The sequence below is a fragment of the Microcebus murinus genome, chromosome 3 (assembly GCF_040939455.1).
Source record: "Microcebus murinus isolate Inina chromosome 3, M.murinus_Inina_mat1.0, whole genome shotgun sequence".
Taxonomy (NCBI): Eukaryota; Metazoa; Chordata; class Mammalia; order Primates; family Cheirogaleidae; genus Microcebus; species Microcebus murinus.
This window is the reverse complement of record NC_134106.1, coordinates 76,825,182-76,846,228: the sequence shown is the minus strand read 5'-3', so window position 1 is coordinate 76,846,228 and position 21,047 is coordinate 76,825,182. Positions and strand designations below refer to the sequence as shown.

General features: G+C 47.1%; 1 protein-coding gene across 4 annotated transcripts in view; it reads left to right on the top strand.

Annotated features, from left to right (window-relative positions):
* Positions 1 to 21,047, top strand: part of FAM178B (family with sequence similarity 178 member B) — a 105,695-nt gene that overhangs the window by 22,300 nt on the left and 62,348 nt on the right. For all 4 annotated transcript variants that reach the window (XM_012786954.2, XM_020286263.2, XM_076001004.1 and 1 more), the window contains 3 exons: positions 1,487 to 1,639; positions 7,889 to 7,994; positions 11,435 to 11,519. In XM_012786954.2, coding sequence (XP_012642408.1) covers positions 1,488 to 1,639; positions 7,889 to 7,994; positions 11,435 to 11,519 — 343 coding nt within the window. In that variant the 5' untranslated portion in view covers position 1,487. The remainder of the gene's footprint in view (positions 1 to 1,486; positions 1,640 to 7,888; positions 7,995 to 11,434; positions 11,520 to 21,047) is intronic.

The window sequence follows — 21,047 nt, the reverse complement described above, 5'->3', positions numbered from 1 at the left end:
TAGTTAATATCACAGAAGTCCCTTTGAATGATAGTTTGGGACAGCTAGGACCCCATTACGGATTAGCCTAGTTCTTAGAAACTTTTAATAATTTGTACATTTTTTTCTAACTGTAAAAGCAATAGATACAAAACTTTAATGGCAAAAACACGAACAAAATAGAAAATTATTTTACCATTTGTGTTGCAGTTTGCTGAGACTGCTTCCAAAGCCTGCAGGGTCAGAATCCTCTCGGTTTTCCAACATAATTTCCATTTTGGGGGCCATTTCATTCTCAAGATGGCCCTGCCCTGTGGATTGGGGCCTTACTTTGGGTCACTTGACTGGAAAGTGAGACAGATTTTGTGGGGCCAGCCGGCAGGCCACTGAGTAGGCCACTCCACCTCCAGCACCAGCCACTCGTGTCCAGATGCTAAGGGGGCCTCCCCTGTGTTTTCTGTCTCAGACAGTGGGTCCGGCTGGAAACCTGGGTATGGGCCGTCTTCTGGTAAGAGAAGGGGAAGCAGTGTCCACAGCTTGTTTTGTTGTTATTGTTTGTTAAGTGTGTGTTACATTGCTACAAAGTCCAGCAGAAGACAGCTATATGAAGTAAACAAGAAGTGTCTCCTCTTTCTCTCCCCTTTCCCAATTCTGTTCCCTAGCAATGTCTCTAGATAGTAGTTGGGTGTAGCCTATGTATGTGGGGTGCCGTGTGTGTCTAAGTATGTCTGTGTGTGCATATGTGTGTAGACACATGCACATCTACACACACAGACACCCCTTCTGCAGCTTGCTGTTTTCACCCACCAGCATACAGGGCCAGGTGCCCACACCAGTCCTTCATCGTGTAGAGATTTTAGCACGTTCTTAGGAGCTGCCTCTCTTTTCCCCTTCTGCATGTCAGTGGGTCCTTAAGTCTGGACAGTTTTTACCTCTCCCTAATATAGTCGAAATGTGACTCCCCTCCTTCTCCTTGTTCCTTCCCTGTCCGTGGGCCTGGCTCTGACCTGCTAAATCAGACTCTCAGGACAGGGCAGGGCCAGGATCTGCACTGCAGGACCCTCCCTGACCCTAGCCGCCTCTACCTTTGCAGAGCCACCCAGCAGTCTGCTTTGTCAGTTGTTCTACTCGCCAAGGGTGTTGCAGTGATTTGTTTACACTTTTCCTGGCTGCCCACGCCTGACTCATCCTTCAGCACCTGGCATCATAAACACAGAGTGAAAGTTTGACCTAAGAGAGCCACTGGGTGGGGCTGGGGCTGGGGCTGTGACCAGCTCTTTTGGCTCCTGGAGTAGCGTGCTGAGGGAGGAGTGTCTTGACAGCGGAAAGCGAAGGGTTCCTTCGTCTGCCCCTGATGGGCTCTTCCTGCATCAACAGGTGGCGCTGTCCTCCTGACCTGTGGGGGGTACTGCAGGGCAAAGAGCACCTGGCCTTCCCTGGGCCTCCTGCCATGCTGTAGACCCAGGTGCACCTGCTCACCCTGGCTCTTCTGCCCTTGCTTTGCCAGGATGCTGGTGGAGAGGTTCTCCTTGCCAAAGCAGGTCATCCCGCCAGTACATCCAGGCGAGACTGTGTTTCTGCCCAGAAGTCTTGCCCTGCCTTGCATCCTGGACTCTTCACGCCTAAAACCACGAAACCACCTGGAAGGGCTGTTTCTCAGGTAAGTGTGTGTGAGGGAGCGGAAGGGGCGGCGCATCCTGGACAAGTCTCCTCCCTCCTGGAGCCCAGGGTTAGAGCCTCCTCAAAGGAGGAGACCCAAAGCAATATTTTGGCCTATTTGGGTATGTCAGCTTTTAGGGATATAAGTGACATACTCACACATAACTATTTATAGTATTTAATTTACTAATTTTGATACATATACTTAAAAAAATTCTTCATTATAGCAAATATATAGTTGTGCATTTACATGTTCATGTTGCTTTCTCTTCCCCCACACCCCAGTTTCACAGAATAGTTTGAGTCAGACTCATCATACATGCCTTTGGGGTTATGTCTCTGTCAGCCCCTAGGCCACTTTCTGGGCCATGCAGTGCATGATGGTCTCTTCCATCTACTTTTTAGGGACACTGCACTTCTCCAGTCGGTATATGGTACTGACACTGAAAGGTTTGTCGCCAGCCACAAGTACACTCTATAACACTAGGACAGCTGCTTTGTTCCTCTTCTTTTGGAAAGTAAATTCATGGACATTATCATATAACCACTGACTATGTTGCTGTTTAGGAGGATTTTTAAAAAATTTACCAAAATCATATCCAACACTTGCAGTTGTGAGCTAATATATCCAAGAATAAGAAAAAGAAAAAGCCCACAGGATTCATTGCAATGGCCATCCGCTGGGTGCTCATGCAGGCTGGCACCCTGCTGGGTTGGGGGGGCTAATGAGGGGACACCCTGGCCCACCCGGGAAGGAGCATAGAGGTCAGGCTGCTTCTGTAGTGCTGTCAGTCACCTTAGGACTTGAACACAGGACTCTTGCCCTCTTTTCCAGCTGCTCAGGGCTTTCTTATATTTATTTCATTAAGTTAAATTAATCTAATTAAATCCATCATATTTTATAACATGAAGATTACTCTTAACATTTTGATATGCTTCCTTTAAAAGTTCTTGTCACAGGAAGTTGCAAGCGCCTATAAATGTAGAGAGACCAGTAATAATGTACTTCTGCATAGCCACCACTCGGTTTCAGCAAGGACCAACTCAAAGCCAATCTTGTTTGCTCTCAACCCCTGCCCAGTAACACCATCTCCCCAGGACTACTTTTAAGGAAATCTCATGTATAATTTAATCTGTAAATATTTCAGATGTGTCTCCAATATTAATATGTGAGACTATTTTTAGGTGTAACCTCAACACCATTATTATACCTAAAGAAATAGTTATTTCTTAATAGCATCAATATGTTAGTGTTATTTCAATTGTTTTATAAATGTTTTTTATAGGTTGCTCAAATCAGAATCTGAACAAGGTTCAAACATTGCAATTAGACAATATAATGTTGATGAAATAATGTAGCATTACATCGATGCTGTAACGTATTTAACCATTTTTATCATTTTTTTTGTCATATACATTATTTCCAGCTTTCCTCTGTTATAAACAATGAGGTGGAGGATATTCTTATACATAAATATTTGCCCAGAGGTCTAGACTATATTCCTAGCTGCAGTGTGAGATTATCCTAAGTGTTAAAACATTAGTAAAGGTTCACACTGTCATATTGACATGATATCTAATAAAGAGATGAAAAGATAAAACAAGAGAACAAAGGAAAAAGAAGAAAGGGTGGAGCCGGAGAAAGGAGAGGGACAAAGAAGAGGCTGGGCAGGGACTGCAGTGGACACACAGGACGGCGTCTTCCTGGGCTGCTTTGGCCTTAGGGTTTGTGCCAACAGCAGGTTTTCTGTCCCAGACGGGTGGCGGGCAGGAAGTGTTTGACAGATGAGATGGCCTGTGGAGTGGTGACCTGGGATCAGAGCAGCCCTGCCAAATGGGGCCAGGTGGCTGCCCAGCTTCCCTGGAGTGCGGGATCCAGGCCCTCCTCCCTCAGATATGCTAATGAAGGACGGTGGAGATGGTGTTGCCGGCGCCTCAGATCTGTGGCTTTGGGAATCTGAGTGTGGCTTTCTGGAGGAATGCCAGCTGTGTGACTCTGTGACTGGGTCCCAGGACTCCTGCTGGGCAGTGGTAAGGGTCACTTCCTGGAGGTCACCATTTAGCCCGGGGTCATCTTTCATTTCCTGTTTGTGCCAAGTGGGAAATACTAGTCGTTCAATAATGCCCCACCATATTCAGCCAGAAGCATGGCTATGAGGAGGACAACAAGGTCACTGGATCTCTTAAGAAGCAGTCAGTCCAATTTCTTGCCATACAGAAAGTTAACACTGTGAGCTGATAGGTAATTTTTTATTTTCCTCATTTTACTCCTCTGTATATTCCAAATTCTCTACAATGAATGTGCATCATTTTTATCAGAGGCGGGAAAAGTGAATGCCATTTTTTAGAAATCACCTCTTGAAATGCATTCACTTCTTCTGCCCTTCTGTGAAGAGGGGAAAATATCTTTCTTCCCTGTGAACAAAATGGGAAATGCCAGCACAAATTAAGCAAGCAGTTTGTTTCAGATCGCAGGGCAAGTACAGGCACACAGACCTGGTGTCTGAACGCCACAGCCTCCCGGTCGGTCGGATGGCGCAGGGTTATGTGTGAGAATGTCCCTCCACCCCGCCCGCGCCCCTGCCGTGCAATTGCAGAAGGCCCGGATGACCCTCTCTCAATCTGACCTGGGGTCAGTCCCTGGGACCAAAATCACATGCCTTTGTGATGGAAGCTGGTACCGGCCATTTCCAGGAGCTGAACCTTTTCCTCCTCCCTTGACAGCATTTCAAAAGGAAATCTGGTCCTCCTGAGTGGAAAAGCATCAGGACAGGAACCGTGTACAGCTGAGGGGCGGAAGTAGGCTCCGTCAGAGGGTGGAAGGGGCCGGCCCTGCTGGATTACTCACAGGCCCGCTTATGGTGTTTGCAAGGGTGTCAGGGTCCACGTTTGTCCTCTGGGTGCATCTGCCACTGTGGTGTGAGGACTGGTGGGCCTCCGGAAGCCCAGTGCCCTGGCGCTCCCCGTGAACACGCCAGTAGGCTGTGCGGTGCAGGGGGTGGGTGAGGTTGAGCTTGGCATCTCCCAGAGGCCCCGCAGCCTCGGCTCTTGTTTTGCCACAAGCTCCTCCCCTTCCTAGAGGAAGATGCCAGGGTTGAAACCCAGGTGACATAAATCCAGTAGTTATGGAGTGTGGACAGGGCTGAGCCGTCCAACTGGCTGCATCTGGCCCTGAAAGTAAGGAGCAAGCAGGGGGTAGCGCGGGGCTGCTGCGGGGACCCCTGGGCTTCTGCCTGCGCTGTGCCTGCTTATCTTTAAGCAGAGGAAAGGAAGAAGGAGAAGAGGGGCACAGGCGAAAGCTTTGGCCATTATGTGTTTCTGTTGTATTTAGGGATTTTATTTAGCTGTTGGTTTGAGTAACTTGGCAAAGGCCCAGAAACCGATACTGTATAAATAACTACACTGGGTGTTTATCCTTCCGCTGTCACTTGGGATTCCCAGGCATTTGAAGACTTTGCCCTCTGGGACTGCTGCCTGTAAAACAGATGAGGAGGTAGAGGCTGGAGAATCTTTCCTTGATGGAAATTCCGAGGAGAAGGTCAGAGCTCTGCTCCAGAAGCCCAACACGTTCAGCCGCGCTGGGCCCCTGTTTGTTGTTACTTGTTTTATGTGTTTCTCCTTTTTGGTTCATTTCCTCCCCTTCCTTCCTTCTGTTTCAGTGGGCAGCGAGTGTGGAAGCAGACACCTGCCCGCTGTCATTGCTGGGGATTAGCAGAGTTCTGACCGTGGCTGCACCTCGTGCCTCTCTCATTCCCACTCACTGGTGAGGGCCCGGTCGGAACCTCCCTTCGCTGGGATCCTCGGGCCTGACAGCTGGGGTCTTCATGCTCAGCCAGGCCTGAGTGTGAGTGGCATCCGCTGCCCAGGGAGGCTCTGTCCCTCCCCTTCTCCCCCCAGAGTCCTCTGACATTCTCAGGATGACTTCTGATCTCAGCATTGGCTTGGCCCTGGGCAGTGGCATGCACGTGGACCCAGCATCGACATTCTTAATGTGGGGATGTGACCCTGACAACAGCTGATTCTATCACCCAAGGATATTTAGCTTTCACTGCACACCTCCCCTGACCCCTGTTTCTTTTTCTTCCAGGCTTCCCTAACTGGGTGCCTGGGCGGGGACCCTCCTTCCTGCCCCAGAGTCAGGACGGTGTATGCACACGAGGCCCATTCCCTGCCCTGCGGCCAAGCTCGAGGTCACCTGTGCCATCGCAAACTGCGTAGAAGGGTTTATGGCTGAGCCAAGGGGATGCAGCACTTCCCTCCTGCCAAGTGTGCACCCAGCCTGCAGAGGGAATCCTGACATCTCATCTAGCCCTAAACACAGAATTCCTTGAAAGCCATTCACTCCAGGGCAGAGCAGGACTATGTCCTTCCTGGCTTGCTCTCACTCCTGGTCTTACAGAAGAAACCCAGCTCAGCAGCAATGAACTTGAAAACCCGACCGACCGATCATTGATTTCTCTGGCAGAAACTGCACAGCAAGGCCAGCACAGCAGAAGGGAGATGTTGCGACCCACGAGGTCTCCCCCTCAGAGCACCAGTTAGTAATGTGTTGATCTGAGCCAACAGGGGCTTGTACAATCAATTCCCCTGCTGGGAAACCGGCAGGGTGCCCCCCCCCCAGTGGAATGCCAGAGCCAGAGTCTCTGTTCTCGGAGTCCCTGAAGTGCCAGCCTTCTCACCACATGGTCTCTGGTGGGGCCCTGCCAATTTGCAAGGTCTGCCTGGGTATTGTCCACATTCAGGGTGCTGTGCATGTACTTGAACCATGCATCTTGGGGGTCAGCCCATGAAAGTCTCTGTGTGACCAGGCACGTGGAGTAGAGCAGAGTGTGCCAGCAGCCCTCGGGTGCACACGTGTTTGTATGTACAAATAAAGGTCTATTTCAGAGTGGTAAACTTCACAACCATGGGAACAAAGCTGCTTTCTCCTCTGAACTTAAATGACTTAAAAAAAAAAAACATACAATTTATAAATTGCCTGGACATACTCAGGGAGACAGCAGCTTCTCAGAGGAGAATCTTTGTTTTGTAGCGTTCTGTTCCTGGCAGATTAAAGTATAATGTCCTTTTGAAAAAAGGAAAAGGAGGAAGAGGAGGAGGTTGGGCTGACTGAGGAACTTTTAATCTAGGGTCGTGACATTAAATACTATCTGAAATGTTCTTTCCATGGATTTGGGCCATTAAAAAGAAGAACAAACATGAAATTACTTTTTTATTTCCTGGAGCCATATTAATTGTCATTGAGGCATTGTCTAGAGAGAGAGAGCACAAAGGAAGAGTCACAAAATGCACAGGGAGTAGGGAGTAGGAGAATCCTACCCCAAACCCAGTCTCTCTGGGGATGACCAGGAGTTCAGGAAGGATGACAAAGTCCAGCTGACTCTTCATTAAAATGACCTCCAAAGCACCTTCCACCAGAGGCCCTACAACCACAAGAAACATTTGAACTCCTCGTTTTACAGAGACCTGGGATCTTGTAGGTCAAGGTGATGTGCAAAGCAATGACATACTCAAGGCAGGGCTCCTCTGCATGCCAGTGGTCTGACTTTCAGAGCTCCTGTTAGAAGGCAGAGGCCCAGTGGGATGGCACGGGTGGACACGTAGGTTATGACCACAGCCATGGGGCCAGTCTGAGTGCCTTTCCCCGGACTCTCAGACAGCTGCTGCTCACATGCTTTCTAAAGAATCCTCTGTGGATTGAGATTTCCTTCCCAGAATTTCCCTGACCTGGGCTCCTTTCTGTTATTTTCCTATCTTCTTAGGTGTCCCCTTTGTGTTAGAGAAGCACGGCAGAAACACCCCGTGAAGCCAGATCCCCAGCCTCTGGCCATGTCTGGGGGTAATCCTGCCCACCCTGCGCAGCCTGGAGCCCAACACTAAGACCCCTGATTCCTGGGCTCCCTCCTCACCTTGCCACATCCTCTTCACACCCCTGGCAAATACCTTGGCCTCCCCATCTGTCAAATGGAAAGGACAAAATGTGATCCCCAGCCCTATGTTTTAAACACTGTGTGATATGTTCATGGAAAGCACTCAAAAAAGCAAATAATTCTGATGATGGCATGGGTTGCTTTTCCTTCCAAGCTCTTCACATCCAGGGCTCAAAAAGCATGTTTGTCTGTGGCATCGGGGAAGTGCTTCCCAGCATCCCGGTGAAGCTGAGCGGTGACGGTCTCCCGCAGTGTTACTGAGGCAGGCGTGCTGTGAGGCCGCCGTGGGGCCTCTCCTAACCTCGCCTCTCTGCCCGCAGCTCCCCGCTGGCCCAGCAGCTCTCCCTTCTGCGCAGCGGCCTCTTGAGCACACTCTACCTGCACGCGCCCGACTGCCCGGTGCCCCTGCTCCAGTGGCTGTTCCAGGTGAGAACCATGGACCTGCCACTAGGTGGCGGGAGCGTTGCGGCCTGGTAGCCCTGGACACTTAACCTCTTCTTGCCTTGGGTGCTGCTGGACTGGGCTCAGGACGAGTGGAGGGAGGGAGGTTGATCAGACATTAATCCTCACCATAATGCTAAGGATGCCAAGGTCAGGGAGGTGCCAGGACTCGCCTGTGGGCCCACAGAGCTGGCGACCGCCTGGGGACCTCTGCCTCCCACCTCAGAGTGTGTGTCTCAGGCTGCTGCCTGTGCCTTTCCTGAGGGGCCTGGTGTTCCAAGTGAACTTCAGGTCTAGCCTCTCGGGGATTCAGTCCATGCCACTCAACAAGTGCTTCTGTTGTGACAAAGATCATCTCAGGGCCCACCGCAGCCCTGCAGCACCCCTTGAAGTGTGGGGCCCTCATAAATCTGGAGCTGAGGGTGCTCGGGTGTTTGAGCATTTGCTTCCCTCTGTGCAGTTGTAGGTTAGCTGGAAAAGCCTAGAATAGCTGTGTCCATACCACCCCATTTCTTCCCTCACGGTTGCTGCTAGAACATTTTGCCCTGGGGGACATGCGTTCTGCCTGGGGCTTGAAACCTTTGCACGGAGGAAGATCGAGAGAAGCCGGCAGGACAGCCCAGGACCCAACTGCTGTGATCTGAATGCACGGCATGAGGATGCCGGCCTGGCCTTGGCCACCGCCCAGGACCATCCCTGTTCGGGGACAGGCAGGTCACAAGTTCCAGCTGGTCCCATTCCTGCCAGTTAGAGCCTGGACCCCAGCTGTAAATCAGAGCCACTATGTAGGGTGGATTATTCCAGGAACTCCTCAGCTCAGCAGGCTGGCCGCCGTCCAGAAGGAGCCCTCCAGCTCTCTCTTCTTCCTCTGGGGACTTTCACATTTGTTCATCCCTGCCCTAGAGGAAAAGGAGACACTGGCTCCTGGGGTCCTTGTGTGTAGCTATTGCCCCCTACCCTAAGGCCCAGAAGGAGCCGTGGTGAGTAACAGGAACAGTGGGGCCATTCTTCTCTTCCCTAGTCAGCGCAGCCTCTCTGCGCCTTGCACAGTATATGACAAAATGTACAATCGGGCATTGGGAGGCACAAAGAGCCCATCTGAGACAGTGCCCACAGAGGGTCCTTGTGTGACCCTGACACGGTGTGGCATGCCTTCCCTGTTGGTGCATCGGTCTCCACAAGGTTCTGCGACCCCAGCCCCGGGAGGCACAGGCCGGCCCTCCCCAGCTCTTCCCCCATCTCTGTCACGCTAGGAGGCACAGAGGAGAGGAGTCAGGGAGCCAGCCCTGGGGTCAGACAAACTAGGCGTGAGTTCTGGCTCTGCCTCTTGCCACCGTGTCACCTTGGGCGAGTTGAGTCACAGAGCGAGCTGAGCTCTGTGCCTCAGGATGCTGGGGCCCATGGTGCATGTGAAGGTTAGGTGAGGGAATCCTGTGACCTGCCTTGTCCTTATGGTCCCCCACACCTCTGCTCAGGGCCTGGCCATCGTCTGCAAAGAATGATGTTACTGTAGAGCTTCCGGTTACACTCTGCAGGAAGGAGAAACAAATGCACCCGCCTCTCACACAGCTGAAGGCAGGTCCATGAAAGGCATGCACTTGGCTTTGGGAGCCTTCTGGGCAGTATACTTGGTGCGCTGCAGAACCTCTTGCAGGACTCTGGTTGCTGGAGGCAGAAATCCATGGGGGCTCCCTGAAGTCTCCAGGGGGATTCTTAAAAAGGTGCAGGGGTGGTTCATGGGAGATTTGCTGGGCCGCAGGAAGGGCTGGAACCAGGGATGAGTAAAGGCTGGGATCCTAAGACAGGCCTCTGCTTCTCTCCCCTCCCCAGGCTCCATGGCCAAGTAAGGCCAGACCCTGTTCCCACATCTCATTCCCCAGGAAGGAGAATCTGGTTAGGCTAAGAGGGATTAAGTGGTTCCCCAGTCTGATCAAAGACAGCTAGGTAAGTGGAGTCCCAGGGCTGACAGGGGCCACATGTGTACCTGGGGCCCATTCTGAGAGCCAGGGGTAGGTGAGGATGGCAGACCTCTCCAACTCTGTTTGTTTGACTTTCTTTGAAAAGCCATCCTGAGTTCTCTCAGGGACTTGGTCCTGCTACCCACCCTCCTCCCCTCTCCCAGGGGCTTCAGTGGGGTGTGCAGTGGGCACTTGGGCATTGGCCGAACAGGTTATGGCCCCAGTGCTGAAGATCTCTGTGGCTTGTCCTGGAGCCCTCGTGCATACCTGCAGGTAAGCCTTATTGGGGTAGGTGGATAAAAGCAGGTAGCATATGTCCTCAGTGAATGTATATTCTTGTTAGGAGATAGTCAAGGGTTCAACTATGAAAAAATTACCAGAAGGTACAAAAGGAGGAGAAAGGCACAGTTTTAGACTCTGAGCTGGTGTTTTCTGTGCAGGTTTACTGGGGAGCACTCTCAACCACACATGTGAGGGAGGGAGAGCAGTCCCCTTGGGACTCTGCAACTCCATGACCTTTTAGAGTTGTCCCGATGGAGGCAAGGGGTCCAGGCCCTTGGACCCAGCACCAGCCCCTGGTCAGATGTGGGTTGCATTTGTTGAGGGACACAACCTTGGGCCAGGTAATCCCTCCAAGGTTAATACCCAGAGAGCGCTTGGGCTCAGGGTCCCCCAGCAACAGTGCCCAATCCCTGGGAAGACAAACAGCCTCATCCTGAAAGTGGATGTGCCCACAGTGCCACCACAGCAGGCTTGTCTCAGCATTCTCAGGAGAAGCAGTGGAATGGGCAGCGTGGCCAGCCACGGAGAAACCCTGCCTCTGAGTGTCTGCAGAGACCAGATGGCACTCGTGGGTAGGTCCTGTCCCACTGCTCATCTCCATGTTCCAGATCCCCAGCTTATGCCCCTCAGACTGAAAGAGCATTCAGATAAAGACCCCAGGGAGTCTGAGTCAGGTGGGTGATTCCCCTGTCAACCATTGTTTGAGTACCTGTGCTCAGTACCAAGGACCTTCCAGGCCAGTGGTCTCAGATGATAGGTTAACGTGTTGACCTGGAAATAATTCAAGGGTCACAGAGAGGGGCTGCCCCTCTCTTTGTCCAGCTGACTGTGGCCAGTGCCTGCAAGCTCCTTCTCTCCTCTATACTGGCCCCTGCCCTGGAGGGGCATGGCTGTGACCAGGAGAACCAAGACTCCCACACAGGAAGGTGGCCAGAGTAGGTTTCAAGTGACACAAACCTGGACTTGAATCCTGGCTTTGCTGTTTACTAGCTATGTGATCCTGGGGGAATTGCTTGATCTCTCTGAGCTTGGTTTCCTCATATGTAAAGTGGCAATAATGACAGTATCCTCCTCCTATGTGGACTTGTGAAGATTAAATGGCATTTGTTTAACATGGAGTAGTAGAATTTTGCTACCATTACTCCATGGGAATGACCCAGCTAACTTTTGTTTTTTTCTACCTAGCTGCTGACATGGCCTCCAGAAACTTCTTCAGGAGCCTTTGGTCTCCTGTGGGATCTCAGCGTGGATGGGCTCTTCTGTCAGTCTGGTCAGTACTGAGGTGTGGGTTGGAGACTGCAGTTCTGAGTGCCCAGACTCTCAAGCCTGTAGGATACATGACCCTCAGTGTTCCTGGAGCCCAGCGTGCAGGGCAGGTGCTGGTGGGGACATTGCGTCACCAGGATTGGAGACATCAGGGCATCTTTGGCTCTGGCTCCAGTCTTAGTAAAAAGCTGAGGTGACAGGCTCCTTGGCACCTTGATCCAGGTCACGCAGCCAAGTCCAGGCTGACCTCACAGACTCTCGGGATCCCGGAGCAGTCCAGGAACTGGGCTCAGACTGAGGCAGTGTCTGGGGCTGAGGGACTTCTTGCCTCCGGGTTCTTCTCTAGAGCCCCAGTTTGCTTGGGAGTGTTCCGGGAACATCTGCATAAATCAGGGCAGCTCCTTGAGTTGGGGTCACCAAGGGGGAGGTTCCTAAAGCTGTCCCCCGACTGACAGCCCTCTGGCTGATAGGGTATCAGCGGTACCCCTAAGTTTGGTCTGGGCTGGAATGAGAGCCTCAAGTCCGTTCCTTGATCATGGCATTTAGGAGGTGTATTCAATTCGTGTTTATAATACTTTAAGATGTACAGAGTTCCACAATGGCTGTGCCCTTTCCAGGCTGTCATTCAATACCTGAACCCACACACTTTGGCACCAAAAACTATCACGTAACCAGTTGAAAGTTGCTGACAGCATACGGTGAGAGGGATTCACAGGTGCCCAGACTCCGCCTTTGCCCAGCTGTAGTCTGCTCTCCTGCCCGCCAAAGCACGGAAGCTCTGAAGGCCAAGGTTATAGACCTGTGATGCACCATTTACCCCTTAGCCCTTTGAGTTTTTGCTTTTGTGCCTCTTCTGCTTTAGGGGTTGACTAAGCTGGGAGCCATCTGTCAAATTAGAGCATTCCAGACTCCCCACCCCCACCCCACCACAGACCCCACTAACTGAGGTCTTCTGAATAGCACCAGTCTCAGCACCCTCTCCCTTTCTGTAACCTCTGCCCCTGCAGCCCCAGCTGCCCTTTGGAGCCCCGGGGGCCGTCTCTGCGGCATGCCTGCCCTTTTGGGAACAGAGGCCTCCCTTGTCCTGCTCTTCTCCTCCGTGCAGTGGTATGTGTCTCCTCCGCAGAGGCAGCAGGGATGTCCTACCCTCCTTTGCTTCTTGCCAAATTGTTTCTGATTCACCCTCTATCACAGGGGCCAGAAACCAGTTCCCGGGTGACCCGGGTTATTGGTCAGCTCGGCTCTGGCTCTCCCGACTCCAGAGCATCTCCCATAGACATTACGTGAGAGCCAATCTGGAATTCTGTTTCTCTGCTTAGTGGAATAGAAATTGATCTAGAGGATCTCTACTGATGAGGGGAAAGTCAGAGGCTGGGACCATAAGAGCATTGAAAGTAGAGACTTGAATAGATATTTGCATACCTAGGTTCTTAACAGCATTATTTACAATAGCCAAGAGGTGGAGGCAACCCAGGTGTCCAATGAGAAATGGATAAACAAAATGTGGTATAGACATAATGGCAGAATATTATTTAGCCTTAAAAGGAAGGCATTTCTTTGAATGTCATGATATATTATAAAAAAAAAAAATGGAAATTCTGACACTGCTACAACATGTAACCTTGAAAACATTATGCTAAGTGAAATAAAACACAAAAGAACAATACTGTATGATTGAACTTACATGAGGTACCCAAAGTAGTCAAATTCATAGAGACAGAAAGTGGAAAGGAGTTTGCCAGGGGCTGGGAGGAGGGAGAATGGGGAGTTGTTGTTTAATGGATCTAGAGTTTCAGTTTGGGAAGATGAAAAAGTTCTGGAGGTGGATGGTGGTGATGGTTGCATAACAATGTGAATGTACTTAATGCCACTGAATCGCACACGTAGAAATGGTAAAGATGGTAAATTTTATGTTATGTGTATTTTACTACAATTGGAAAAACAAAAACAAAAGGCTGGTAGAGAGCAAAGAGCCAGGTGCCAGGTGCCAACTTTTCTGCCAAAAGCTAGAACTAAAATCAACTACCAGTTCATTTCTAAGTGTAGATTAGATCCAGGATTGATGCAAAAGGAAGTCATGCTCCTCAGGCTTCACTGACAACCTGAGTGCTCTGAGTGTGTCTGAGAGGACTGCAGGGCTCTAAGGTACAGAGCTCGGGGCAGAAGGCTGACTCCCTTCCTTTCTGTATCCATGATTGCGTGTGTGTGTTTTCAAGTGGCCGGTCCTTTCTCATATGTAAAATGGGAGATTTGTGTGCATGTAAATTTCTGTCTTTTCTGGACTTTGTGGTGACTGATAGCTCTTTCCAGAGTATGTAGGAAGGGTCTTATGCAATCGTCTTTATCCCAACCCACTTCCTGAGTAAAGGGAGGGCAGAGGGGCCCAGGACAGGGCCTGGGACCTGGACTTCAGAGCATTGGCTGTTTCCGGCATGCTCCGGTGACTGGGGCTGAGGGCTGAGCAGCCCAGGGTACATTGGTATGAGGGTGTGATGGGGAATTATATTCTTGAGAAACAGCACACACACCTGTGCAAAGTTCTTGGTGAGGAAGGGATGTTCTGGAACATTGCCGCTCTTCATTGCAGGGAGTATTTATTTATTCAAGAAAGATGTATTGAGGCCGGGCGCGGTGGCTCACACCTGTAATCCTAGCACTCTGGGAGATCGAGGCGGGTGGATTGCTCAAGGTCAGAAGTTCAAAACTAGCCTGAGCAAGAGCGAGATCCCATCTCTACTAAAAATAGAAAGAAATTAATTAGCCAACTAAAAATATATAGAGAAAATTAGCCGGGCATGATGGCACATGCCTGTAGTCCCAGCTACTTGGGAGGCTGAGGTAGAAGGATTGCTTGAGCCCAGGAGTTTGAGGTTGTTGTGAGCTAGGCTGATGCCACGGGAGTCTAGCTTGGGCAACAGTGAAACTCTGTCTCAAAAAAAAAAAAAAAAGAAAGATGCATTCAGTATTCAGGCACCTCGCTAGATAGCAAAGGGAGAAGATACAGGGATGGACAAGGCATAGTCCCTGTCCTCAGAAGGCTAATAGCCAGGGAGGAGGGAAGGAAATACGCAAGTACAGTAGGAGAGAGAAAGGAGGCAAAGGAGAGAGTAAATTACTTCTAGCTTGGTGGGGCTGGGGTGTGGGGAGGCAGGAATCAGAAAGTGCTTTGTAGAAGAGAGGGCAGTTGAGCCATCTCAGGAAAGATATATAGGGCAGGCATTGCAAACTCAGTTGCCTGTAGGGACCAAGGGAGCTCAGAGATAAGAGCTCCTGCCTTGTCTGAAGGGGCTGTCTGCACCAGTTTTGGTATAGGTAAATGCAGGTCCAGTATTGCCAGATCATTCCATTTTCAAGAGAAGCCACATTTCAATTAGGATATATTTTGACTATTAGTAACAAATCCCTAATTAAGAGCAGTTTGTTATCACACATGACAAGAAATCCAGAGGTAGGTGATTCTGTGATATGTTCAGCAGATCTACAGTATCAGGGCTCTGGATTCTGTGTCTGCCCTTCTCAATACTTTCCCTCAAGATTGCAAAATGGCTGCCATAGCTCCAGACATCATGTTCTCGTGAGACAACAGTGTTCAAGGCAGAAGGGAAAGGATGGGGCATAAGAGGTCATCACCACTCATACTTTCCTCTCTTTTTATCAGGACATTATTTCCATTTTGTTTCATTAGACACAATTGGGTCACAGGCTTTAGAGGATACTTGCCAAGTTTTCTGTCTGCTCAGTGCCTTTTGAACACCCTGGCTATACCTGGAAAATTTCCAGCCTCATGAATCCTACCCCTTTAAGGTAGAACCCAGGAGACTTGCTTTTCCAGCCTCTTTTTAGATATTTGAATTTTTAGTTTTGGAATTTCCATTTAGTTCTTTAATATTTTTATAGTTTCTAGTTCTCTACTGGATTTCCTGTTTGTTCATTATGAGCTTATTTTCTTTACAATAGCTGCTTTAAAATCCTTATCTGTAATTCTAACATATGGGGCATCTAATTTTTTTTTTTTTTTTTTTTTTTTTTTTGAGACAGAGTCTCACTTTGTTGCCCAGGCTAGAGTGAGTGTCGTGGCATCAGCTTAGCTCACAGCAACCTCAAACTCCTGGGCTCAAGCGATCCTTCTGTCTCAGCCTCCCAAGTAGCTGGGACTACAGGCATGTGCCACCATGCCCGGCTAATTTTTTCTATATATATTAGTTGGCCAATTAATTTCTTTCTATTTATAGTAGAGACGGGGTCTCGCTCTTGCTCAGGCTGGTTTCGAACTCCTGACCTTGAGCAATCCGCCCGCCTTGGCCTCCCAGAGTGCTAGGATTACAGGTATGAGCCACCTCTCCCAGCCTGGGGCATCTAATTCATTACATGGAAAATTCAATATGAACGTGAACATCTATTTAGCATGAGTAAAGAAATTATACCAAATGCTAGACCTTTAGAGGTTGAAGTCTCTTTCTGCCATATCTCTCTGGGATAGTTTCCAGAAATGTGCTTATAGTAATCCTTGCTGATTGCAACCTGGCTTCCCTACCCACCCTTAGAACACTCACAGGGGCTCATGCAAGTGAGGGACCCTGGAGCCTAAGCTTACTTGGCTATGTAGTAGACTGTCTTCCGGCATATAATAAACCTGTTTTCTGCTGAAGTAGCCAGAGCTACTGTTGCCTGCAGCTCAGAGCTCTGACTGCTCAAGTAGCCACCCGTAGGCCAGCCTCTGCAAAGGTGAGGGGAATGACATGGCTTTTTTGCTGGGGTGGACTCACCTCCTGAGCTGACACCAGAACAAAACCAGAGTTCCCTTAGCAGAGAAGAAGGGGATAAGGGCTCTTGGATAGGCAGCCAGCAGAATCTGCCACAGCCAGAATATGAATATTTACTTGAAATCTCCTCTTGATAACTAATTCAGTTAACAATGACAATTTAAAAAACCACCATGAACCCATCTGGCAGACATTATTCAACTATAGACCACTGATTTGCAGCCTTGGGAATAGGATTTGGGTGTGCAGAGATGTAAGGGAAGCAAAGAACAGTGGGAACAGACGAGGAAAAGGGGGGCTTCCTTAAAGTAGGAAGAGTAGGAGATGAAACTGAAAAATTTGGGGCCAGATCTTGGAGGACGGGGCGGGAGAGGGAGGGGGCATTGCAGGCACAGTGAAGCTTTATTAATATTTGGCAAGGTCAGGATGAAATTGTTGGTTTTTTAAATATATAAGTCACATACCATACAGTTCACCCTTCTAAAGTGTATGATTCAGTGTTTTTTAGTATATTTACAGTTGTTCAACCATTACCACTGTCTAATTCTGGAACATTTTCATCACCAAAAAGAAATCTCTTGCCTGACAGCAGTCACTCCCCATTCTTCCTTCTCCCAACCCCTGGCAATCATTAATCTACTTTCTGTCTCTATGGATTTGCCTATTCTGGACATTTCATATAAATGGAATCATATACTATATGACCTTTTTTTATGGCTTCTTTTCTTAGCAGTATTTTCAAGGGTTCATGTATGTTATAGCATATATCAGTCATCATTTCTTTTTATTTATCTGTTCATCAATTGGTGCACACTTAGATTGTTTCTATCTTTTGACCATTATGAATAATACTGTTATGAACATTTACATACAAGTGTTCATGTGGCCATATGTTTTCAATTCTCTTGAGTATATATTAATTACCCAATATTAATATACTTAAGAGTAGAATTACTGGGTCAGATGGTAGCTCTATGTTTAACCTTTTGGAACTGCCAAACCGTTTTCTTTTTTTTTTTTTCTTTTGAGACAGAGTCTCACTCTGTTACCCGGGCTAGAGTGCCGTGGGGTCAGCCTAGCTCATAGCAGCCTCAAACTCCTGGGCTCAAGCAATCCTTCTGCCTCAGCTTCCCAAGTAGCTGGGACTACAGGTACACACCACCATGCCCAGCTAATTTTTACTATATATTTTTAGTTGTCCAGCTAATTTCTTTCTATTTTTAGTAGAGATAGGATCTTACTCTTGCTCAGGCTGGTCTTGAACTTCTGACCTTGAGTAATCCTCCCACCTCAGCCTCCCAGAGTGCTAGGATTACAGGCGTGAGCCAGGCCCCTGGCCTGCCAAACTGTTTTCTGAAGTGGCTACATCATTTTACATTTCCATTAGCAATATATGAGGGTTCAAATTTTTCCACATCTTTACAAACATTTGTTGTTGTCTATCTTTTTGATAGTAGTCATCCTAGGGTGTGAAGTAATATCTCATTGTGGTTTGCATTTCCCTGATGACTAGGCTTGTTGAGCATCTTTTCATGTTCTTATTGACCATTTTTATATTTTCTCTGAGAAAATGTCTAGTCAAATACTTTCCTCACTTTTTTTTATTACAAAGCCTTTTTAATTGCATAAATTGCTAATTCCATGATTATCTGAATTGCCAATATATGATTAATTTCACATTCACTAAATTAATGTTACATTTGTCTTATTTGATATTCAGTTAAATAACAAGGTTATTGATGTTATTTGACTTCCAACAGCAAATTTCCAGAGGCAGTCTATGACATTCTTGGTCCCAAATCAGACTTTCTGTAGAAATGCTGATGACTGATTAACAAATTGAGATAATAGAAAGTCATGAACTTGTTCCTCTTGTTGTCAATTATTTCCTAATTTTGTCCTATTATGTACCAAAAATATTCATTGTTCTTGAATAGATCACTGCTGATTTGTAACTCCAATTTCTATGCCTTGCTTTCTGATGCCATCCATTAGGACATTACTAATTGGATAATAATTTCTTCAATGATCCTGGAACTTGGTTATTTGCTTCTTGTTACCCAAACATTGCTGGGTAAGTGATGATTTGTGAGGCATTTTTCACCTGACAAGTTTAACAAACCATCCAATGGTGTTACATTACTTAGTTCACGCATATTTTTAAAATGCTTTGGGTAATATTTGACAGTTGAGTCACTGGATTTGTATGTGTTCCTTGGTTTTACTGTAGAAAACATTCTTTCAAATTTTCCAGTTTTAGTGTTCATTTCTTGAATAGCAGTTTTATCAAGGCAAAATTTTTTGGTCAGGCTAGAAAAATTCTGTGAAAAATTATAGAATGTATTCCCAGATCTGTTTTCTAATGATTGCTTATTGGTTTTCTTCCTTAGTGTATCATCCACAATTCTGTGGCCCACTTCAAAATGTAAGGTTTGTATTCCCTTTCTCTTTGCTGTAGGCAAAGTTTTTCTGTGTTTGGAAGGAGTAACAGATTGATCACCAATTAAAGATTTGAGGATTTTACAATTTCTTTCTAAAACACAATTTGTTCTTTCACGTGGGTTAATGTTTTCATTTACCAAAGGATGTTTCTTCACTTTTCAATTGGATTGTTTGTCTTTTTTTTTGTTGAGTTGCAGGAGTTCTTTATACATTCTTGGTACTAGACCCTTACTAGTTATGTGATGTGGGCAAATATTTTCTCTCATTCTGTGGGTTGTCTTTTTACTCTCTTGATAGTGTCGTTTAATGCATAAAAGTTTTTAATTTTGATGAAATCCACTTTATTTTTTTCCTTTGTGGCCTGTGCCTTTGGTGTTACACCTAAAGACACCATTGCCTAATCTAAGGTCATGAAAATTTTCATGTACGTTTTCTTCTAAGAGTTTTATAATTCAGCTCATAAATTTAGGTCTTTGATCTATTTTGAGTTTATTTTTGTATATGATGTGAAATAGGAATCCAACTTCATTCTTTTATATATGGATATCAGTTGTCCCAGCACTGTTTGTTGAAAAGACTGTTCTTTTCCCATTGAATTGTCTTGATATCTTTATTGAAAATCAATTGACCATAAATGTAAGGGCTTATTTCTGGTCTCTCAATTTTATTCTATTGTCAATCATTACTCCAGTACTCTAAATTCTTTTTTTTTTTTTTTTTTTTTTTCTTTTTTCCTCGCCTTCTGCTGTGTATAAATTCTTGATTACTGTAGCTTATAGTAAGTTTTAAAATTGAGAAGTGTGAGTCTTCCAAGTATTATACTCTTAAAAATTATTTTGGCTATTCTGGGTTCCTTGCATTTCCGTATGAATTTTAGGATCAGCTTGTCAATTTCTGCAAAAATGGCAATGGGGATTTTGAGAGTGATTGTTTTGATTCTATATATAGCTTTGGATAGTATTGCCATCTTAATAATAATAAGTCTTCCAATCCATGAACATGGGATATCTTTCCATTTATTTAGATCTTCTTTAATTTCTTTCAACAATGTGTTACAGTTTTCAGTATATGTGTCTTATACCTCTTTTGTTAAATTTATTCATAAATATTTAATTCTTTTTGATGCTCTTATAAATGGAATTGTTTTCTTAATTTCCTTTTCGGATTGTTCATTGCTAGTGTATAGAAATACAACAGATTTTTGTATATTGACCTTGTATCCTACAATCTTGCTATACCCATTTATTAGCTCTAATAGTTTGTGTGTGTGTGTGTGTGTGGTAGAATTTGGTTTTGAAAGCAAACATATTCTTGTGCAACTAATTGCTTGAGAGAAATGACCTCATGTTTCTTTAACAAAAATGTTTTGGCTGAGCCAGTGTAGGACTGGCCATTAACCCAGTACCAGTCTCGAAGCAGTGCCTCAAGAAAAGGAGCGCCATCAGCAAGATTAAAACACTTTAGAAAAGGAGCAAAGCATGCGTAGGTTATTTCCCATTAGCTTCCAAGACAATGTTGTTCATTTTTACCTACTCATTCCATTCTCTATCAGCTTCTGTAATATTTGTGTAGGAGGAGGGGGATATAATAAAATAGAATGACCCTGGCCAGTACATTCTTTGGATATTTTGAAAGTGGGCGAGATGTTCAGCTCTAAGAACAAAATAAGTTTCATTTTCATGAGCAGGGTCTTTGGACCCTTTCTTCTTCATCGCTTGGTCACCACGCTTTTCCCTTTGTTCTTGGAGCTTTGGTATCATAGACACTGGGGCTTTGGGGCTCTCTTACACAGGCCCCCATTTTGTGGGTCACTTTTTTTGTTTTTTGGACAAAGTCTTGCTCTGCCCAGGCTAGAGTGCCATGACATCAGCCTAACTCAGAGCAACCTCAGACTCCTGGGCTCAAGCAATCCTGCTGTGTCAGCCTCCCGAGTAGCTGGGACTATAGGTGCTTGCCATCACACCCAGCTAATTTTTGTTTCTGTTTTTAGTTGCTTGGCTAATTTTTTCCAGTTTTTTAGTAGAGACAGGGTCTCCCTCTTGCTCAGGCTGGTCTTGAACTCCTGACCTCAAGCAGTCCTCCCACCTCAGCCTCCCAGAGTGGTAGGATTACAGGAGTGAGCCACCGGGCCCCGCTGGCCACTTTCTTTTTGCTTGCTTGCATTGTTTTCCTCCTTCTCTTTCTTCCTTCCTTTCTTCCTCCCACCTTCCTTCTTTCCCAGATAACATTCGTAAAGTGTCCCGACCCGCGGGACCTTCTGTTACTCGCAGGGGTCAAGGGGGAACCTTGCCTGAAAGAGATGGGCAAGAGAAAGGAACGAGACCAAG